Source organism: Biomphalaria glabrata, chromosome 8 (genome assembly GCF_947242115.1).
Source record: "Biomphalaria glabrata chromosome 8, xgBioGlab47.1, whole genome shotgun sequence".
NCBI lineage: Eukaryota > Metazoa > Mollusca > Gastropoda > Planorbidae > Biomphalaria > Biomphalaria glabrata.
Window position 1 is genome coordinate 36,998,780 of NC_074718.1, and position 7,607 is coordinate 37,006,386.

General features: G+C 31.9%; 1 protein-coding gene across 1 annotated transcript; it reads right to left on the minus strand.

Moving 5' to 3' along the window:
* Positions 1 to 729: 729 nt before the first annotated feature.
* On the minus strand, positions 730 to 7,394 carry LOC106075664 (cyclin-I-like). The gene is made up of 7 exons (XM_013236577.2): positions 7,237 to 7,394; positions 5,440 to 5,590; positions 5,138 to 5,266; positions 4,469 to 4,543; positions 3,723 to 3,863; positions 3,381 to 3,611; positions 730 to 3,135 (listed from the first exon to the last, which is right to left on the minus strand). The coding sequence occupies exons 2-7, from the start codon at positions 5,557 to 5,559 to the stop codon at positions 2,815 to 2,817; spliced, it is 1,017 nt and encodes a 338-aa protein (XP_013092031.1). The 5' UTR covers positions 5,560 to 5,590; positions 7,237 to 7,394; the 3' UTR covers positions 730 to 2,814.
* Between the last annotated feature and the right edge of the window lie 213 nt (positions 7,395 to 7,607).

The following is a 7,607-nucleotide window of genomic DNA, read 5'->3' on the forward strand; positions in this document are numbered from 1 at the left end:
GGATGTGTTATTGACACCATAAACACTAATGAATAAATGACATTTTGTTTAAATTCACCTTCTCACGCTTCTTTCTAAGTGTTTTCCTTAGAGGGGGAGCTGGCGGATTTTTTAAAAGAAAAAATACGAAAAGGGGGCGGTAGGCCAAAAAAGGTTGAAGACCACTGTTGTAGAATATAGGCCAAAAAAGGTTGAAGACCACTGTTGTAGAATATTCTAATTTTCAGTAATCTCCATTGTTCAAGCGTACAATTCTTAATGGAAGTTAACCCTTTTTCTCTAGCACTGTCAATAAAGATTTGTTAGCAGAAGGAAATTCTGCAGTCTACACTGTAGAACATTGTCTAATTTTCCTGTTGCAAGTTTATATTAATATAAGATTGGTGGACTCTGGTGATTCAGGCTCATTAAGATTGTATTCCCCTTCAGCACTAACACTTCCATCCAAGAGAGGTCCAATGACTAGACTGGAACCTTGTCTAACAGGCCTACACATTTTACTTTTGACTTAGTGAAAATCCATTAAGTAGATTTAATTAATATCACATTTCAGATTTGTGTTTTTTGTAAAGGAAGTCTGCATTCTAATCCTAAACTCAAATGCTGGTCTAAATGGTACTTGTGAACAATTTGAGAAGTGGACAGTTAACAAATTCAAGGACCATATAGTGTAAAGTTTATTGAAAACAAATGATGAGACAAAACATAAAAAAAAAGACAAGAGAAAAATGATTTTCCAAATTTAATCTCCAATTGTGTCATTAGAGGTTAGGATGTTCAACTCCAATGGAAATAGTTAAGAAATACAAATTATCACATTTCAATACATTTTTAATGTTGTTGTTTTTGGACAATAAATTAACTTTCAAGATGCATGCCCTAGCATTAAATTTGAAGCCTAATTTCTCAGCTTCATATTAACATTCCTTTTGTTCTTACTCTGTAAACAAGCACAGACAGGAAGACTGGTCAAGTAACTACTAGTCTAAGTTCATCATTTCTCCAGGTCTGCTATCTGCTGTCAAAAGTCTCTTCACAAATAAAATGAGTTGGTTGATGAAAAGATTTAACCTTAAAATAAAATGGCACTAGGAAAAAAAGTTATGACAATGAATGTGTTTTGTTTTTTTTTAAAATATTTTTATGTTATGATGTAATGTGGCAGTCACAATGATTTGTTCTTAGATAAATGTCTAGAAACACATACAATAAACACAGCCTTACGTGGGTTAATACAAGTGTCTGGTAATGGACTATGGTTAATGATTATTGTGATGAAATATTGCATGAAGGTTAATGGATACATGTACAAAGTGAACAGTAACAAAGAGAGTCCTTCTGTACATTTATACAGAAATACTTTCCCCCCAGTTTAAAAAAAAAAAAAAAAGAACTATAAATATTATATCCTAGCAATCAAAAAGAAGACCTAATGGATTTCTTTCAACCTGGAAGGAGTCTGAGAAAAATCTTTAGTTTTTTGTCTTCTTATTAATTGCACATAGTAAAATACTACTTGGTGTCTCCATCTCTCTGTACACATTCAAGGCAAATATAGCAGATCAATTACAAGTGTGGGAATACATCTTTCAAAGTTTAACAGTTAAAAAGCAATAGATGCATTATGGAAACTTCCAAGTTTGTAAGCACTGCAAAGCATCTAGAACTAAGGAATAGATACACCTAATGGAAAACTTGTTGCCATAATGGTGTTCACTGAATGGAATGTTCATGTCTGGCATCCAAGAGAACTAATCATTTACAAAATAACAGCTAAAGTTTGTTAAAAAAAATATTGTACATACTCTCATGACAGTTTCAAGAGCATTTTATGTGCTGCAAGGAACTTTCCTATTGTAACAGACAAATTTTGTGAATGACTAATTATAGAGATATTTTTATCGTTTGAATGGTTAGACTCAACTTGGCATTATGGTTTTACGTTGTCTTACAAAAAGAGCATCTATTGTAAACTTATTTGAGTACAAACAGGACACCAAGTAAAAAAAAAATGGTCAAAATGATTTCTGAGATTTGAACAAATACCATGTATTTCAGTCACACAAATTATTTCTTTTTCCCCATATGATGTTATTCTTTTCACTAAGGCTATATCTGCTTTATTGATTTGCATATAGACTGAGTATGCAAAACAAAAAATAAAAATATTAATCACAGGCTTTTTAGTTGAAAACTGAGAGAAACAAATGCAATTTCAAATTTGACTATGCTGCCCTTAATATTTTAAGTTGATAGAATGAACAAATTATGGGCTAATGTTCACATGTAATTTATATTGTTTCTCTTCATTTAGAATTTTTGTTTAGAAAACAACAAAAAGACGATGGACATGAAAAAAGAAATTTTTTCAGATGTCTGAAACAGGCAAAAAGAAAAAAAATTAAAAAATTAGATAATGAATATAACTTTTTTTTTTTGTAAAATTTATATTTTAATTTTTTTTTTCATTTCAGTTTTTAAACCTTTTTTTGGAGTAGAAGTTTTTTTTTGTTTTTTTTTTAACTGAAAAAGTGAATATGACAATAATAATGTAAATTAAATAGCAACATTCAATAACTTAAAACAATGTGCCTCTTTTTTTTTTTTTCAAAGAACAATTTAGTTTTTGTAAGAATCTTTTTTTTTGTTTAACAAGTTCTTGCGTTTCTTTTGTTAAACAAAGAAAAAAATTTCCATCAGGTAAAAAAAAAAAAAAAAGAACAGAAAAATTCAATTACCAATAAAACCAATGTTAAGAAAGTTTTTTTTCCCTCAGGTATTATCCAACTAATGATAATTGAATTTTTCTTGTTATTAATTTACTAAAAGTGTTTTTCCCATGGTGGTCTCATCGAAATCTTGGTGCATCTCAAAGCCACATGACGTCCGCAGAGCAGCTTTGTCAAACTGGAAAGTGCCAGCATTGGTCATAAGATCCTCATTGTACAATCGCTTGATCCCATCATACATATTTTCATCTTCACTGTCTGGTGTCGAATGCTCCACCTTACGTTTCTTGGATTGAGGAGCAGAAGATGAAGACTTGCGGGACTGATAGTGGTATCCCGTGTGGATCTGTTGACCAAGGAAATCAGCAATAGCTTCCCGACACTGCATAAGTTGCTCACTTCCAACCTGCGAAATGCACAGAAAATTTTATTTATATTAAAAACAAAAGATAATAAATGACTTTTGAAAGCAAGGTCAGTCATGTTCACACATTCAAAATACATGCAAACTCATGACTAAATTTTATTAACACCTGCAAGTTTATGGACATACACTATGAAAAGTTGAAGGCTTATGTTCTAGAAAGCTAAAAATTAAAATGAGCAATGTACAGCTGGACATTTAGAGATGTTTGTCTCAATAGCACTTACATTGGTAACTCGTTGCAATGTCAGAACAAGTCGAAGCCATCCGGGTGTTAACTGCTCTAGTTCTAAGCTTATTAGAGCAAGAGCGATGGATGAGGGTCTGAAGCTATTCAATGAGTGGCAAGTTAAGCATCTTATCATCTTGCGCATAACAATGGACAAGTGCTCTGAGGGGCCCATGTTACTCTGGTTGGTCAATAAGTGGGGGTAGTGCATTAAAAGCACTACATGAATCTGAACAAACAAAATAAAATAAATACATACCATTAGTAAGCACATAATTAGTCTATTTAATTTAATATAACTTTTTTAATCAACTTTTAAACATAAAACAAAAATGCTAACCATGTGAAGAAAATCAACTGATGATGGCATAAGAACATTCCAGTTGAGTTTGTTGAGGATAACCATTTCCATTCTGGTAATCTCTGCAAATGAGCATCCACAACAGCTTTTCCTCACAAGATACGGAGTTGGGGGAATATTCTATTTCAATAGAAATTACTTTTACTTAAAACAATCCTAATTATAAAACTTTTATACATGTAAATAATCAATACATCAGATTGTGTAAAAGTGACACAAACAAAAGTTAGTTACATTATACAGCCTACAACCTAATGTTTATTTAAATGTAAACAGTTTACATTATATATATATATATAAATTACAAACATGACTATAGTTCACAAGAGTCCATTTTTATGTCTAGTTATAAACCATTTCAACTTGTATAAAGATTCATTTTATTGCAAGAAACACTGAAAGAATAGTTTTTCTTCAGATAAATTTTGTTGAAAGAATGAAACATTATTAATGATTTGCACAACAAATATTCCAAGTTTCAATAGCATGTAGACATGATGAGGGAAGGTATATAATGTGCACATTTGGGAGGCTTCTGTTCTGCTTTTAGGAGTCAAATCTCAACTTCAAAACCTCTAGTCTACATCAAGATTTGAAATCAAGCATATTTTGCCACCCACAAGTATTAAAGAATACTAATAAACTAAGGAAAAAAATAATAAGTATACTTAAATGTTGACTTTACTTATATTGAGAATGAAATTGACATAAATAAAATAACACACCTCATCTTCTTCAAGTGTTTTGGCTGCTATGTGAAGACAGGTTACAGCAACGCACTGCAAATACTTAGCTCGTACCTAAAATAAACAAAATATTACAACATTTAACCTTAACTGTGTTATTAAAAAATACATTTCAGGGCTTTAAGGCAATGTATCTAAATACACTAAGAGATAAAGTCTGCCAACTTCTACATGTCTCCAGGTAACCGGAGTACATCTACCTCACAAGATACAATGTGCTAAAAAAAAAGAAATCTTTTCAGGAGCTACTTCTGCATCCTTGAATGGAGCAGAACTTTAAGTGGTTAGGAAAAGCAATGGGCCTTAGCTGTCATAGACTTTGCATGCTTGTTTTGTTTGTGCTTGTCTGGGTATAGTGCATATGCTGCGATTGACCAGACACTGTACTGGAGACTAAAATGTTCGCTGCTCTTCTCCAAATTAAAAGTTAAATACATATGTTGATCTGTGTACATCACATGGTTTAAGAATGGAACAAGAAATCATTTGCAATGCATAGAATTTTTCAGTTGTAAACCTCCATAATATATTCTATTGGGAGTCTTTTAAGAATGATATAGTTGGTGATTGAATAATTTTTAAGTGTTTCAAAACAACTACCAATTTAAATCAAATTTTAAGATTTTTTTCCCAGTATTCTTGACTAACCTTAACTAATTGTAGCACTCTATCCATCAAAAGAATGGCTAGCCCACAAGTTTCAGGTAAGAAAGTAAACTCTGCTGAAAGTTTTGCTATCCACACAGCTGCTTCATCACGCTGCATTTCATTAATACCCTGTTATATTTTAATAATTTAAGAGCATGAAAGAAAAAAATGTCAAATAATAATAACTACAATTAAGTAAAATAATATTAGACTATATCTTCATGATTTGAATTGTACAATAAATTTCACTTTCTTTTTTTTTTTACAGCCTTAAAAATTCTTAATTTAAAAGGCATATATACCTGATCTGGTGAAGATTTAATGACCATAGGTTTCCAGAATCTACATTCTTTGTCAAGGTAGGAGCTAATCATATGCATAGCCTGTCTAGCATCCAAACCACTCATAAAAAGACGATCCATCCCTCAACACCCCACTGATGCACCAAGATACCTGTACATTAAAATAGTATTTCAATTAAATATTTATCATCCTTTAGTATTGAATAATAGCAAGTTATCAATCTCATCTTTTTGAAAATTATAACTCAGAGAGATTCAGAGACTTGCAACCTTAATACTTCTTTTATTTGTACAGAAAACTTTTAAATGACTCTAAATGGGATAATTGCCTATGCAGACATGAGGTGTTAGGAAGCTGAGTAAACTTCAGACTGTCCTTAAAACAATTAATTAATATCCTAAGTCTTACCTAAACATGGATTTAGATAAAAACTAAATCTGTAAAATGCTTTTTATCCACAACAAACCAGACGGCCAGAGGATCAAGCCATCTCATAATAATTAATAATAAGACTGCTTTATTGATCCATATTGGAAAGGATTCAACAAAAAAAAAAAAAAAAAACATTCCCACACACAGAGAAGTTCATTTAGTAACTACACACAGACATCTTAATCTTTTTCACCTTCCTTAGTCAACGAGTCGTGCTGATACTGTCTGAGAGTGTAGGGGTTACCTTCTAAGATTTGTCCAATTTTGCTGAGATATCTGTTGAAAACGTTCACTCATACATGGTAGGGTTGTGTGTGTATGAGGTTTTTTATACTCTTTTTATAAGAATATCCAAGAGTTGCAACAGTTGGATGACATATCCTTGACAAGTTATAGCATAAATGTTAGCAGACTTTGTAATGTATTGTCGCACAGTAAAAATTAGCCAAAATGTTATTGACTGTAATTTAAAGCTGTTAAGATTGTATAATATAAGAAAAAAAGCTGCTTTATGACTTTCTTAATAATAAAAGAATACTAGATGTAGATGAATAGAATATTATTTAGTTCTAGAATCTAGGTTCTGAACAAACCCAGTCTAAGTTGGCCAATATAATTTGCTATTAGGGCCCCTCTCTGTTAGTAACTGACAACACACCACTGCTGTTGGTCAGACAAGTCTCACACTATCTAGATCTAGAGTACATTACTGTCATTACTTAGAAGTTAGATACATTCAACATTGTTCTTTTTGTGCAATTCTAGCTTGCTCAGTTGTACTAACCTGTCAGCTTTGACCAGGCTCTTCTTTTTATGGGGGGAGGGGGGGGGGCGAGAATAGAGAAAAAGGCTTCACATTTCTCTGTTGTATTGAAGTGAACACCCAACACACTTTAGTTTTTGACTGAAGACCATACTCCCCCCTCTCCCCTCAGTCCAGTAGGTTGTCCCAACAGTTTAACTACTTTAACTTTATCAATTATCATAGTCAAACTCTTGCTCAGATTTACATTTAGACTAGATCTAGATTGACTAGATCTAGATCTATTTATTATTAGAGATATAATATAGATCTAGCCTAATATAATATATAAATCTAGTTTAGATTTGATCTGGTGATTTATGGGATGAAAATTATCAGTAATGCCAAAAATTGTTGGTCAGCTCAGACTCAGTGCTACCATCAGTGAAGTGGAAGATCACAAGTGTTTGGTAGGCTACAGTACTTCAGTTCTTATTCTTGATCTGGATGCTTGCATTATTATTTCATTATTTGGGTCACAGACCAAGTCTGGACTAATTTACTAGGTCTAGATTAGATCATAAATCTAGATGTTTTAAACTAAACTATTCAATGTACTGACCTGAGAACGAACCTGGGAGAGTTTAGAAACTCTGGGCGCCCTTAGGTCCATTAAAATGTATAAATCTGATTTATTGTCCCGAAACCTCCATTTTTTCGTCCGAAATACGTCCTATCTTTAAGAAAGGAGAATATAATCTGAAGCTCGGACTACTTTGTTGCCACTGTGTTAAAATGGAAACAAAATCATTGCGCCACATTTATAATTAGGATGACCTGACGATTATTTCAAAATTTTGTTTACTACAAATAATAAACGTACATTATTACATTTTTATTACAATTATCAGCTTATATTATTTTTTCAATGAAAACTATATCGGTTAGTTTATACATAATTGATTCTATGTGAATGTTTACAAAAACTATATT

Coding starts and splice junctions, on each gene's coding strand:
- LOC106075664 (XM_013236577.2), bottom strand. CDS start 5,559: ATGGATCGTCTTTTTATGAGTGGTTTGGATGCTAGACAGGCTATGCAT. Junction 4,544..5,137: donor GAGTGCTACAATTAGTTAAG/GTTAGTCAAGAA, acceptor TGTTTATTTTAG/GTACGAGCTAAGTATTTGCA. Junction 3,136..3,380: donor CATTGCAACGAGTTACCAAT/GTAAGTGCTATT, acceptor TGCATTTCGCAG/GTTGGAAGTGAGCAACTTAT.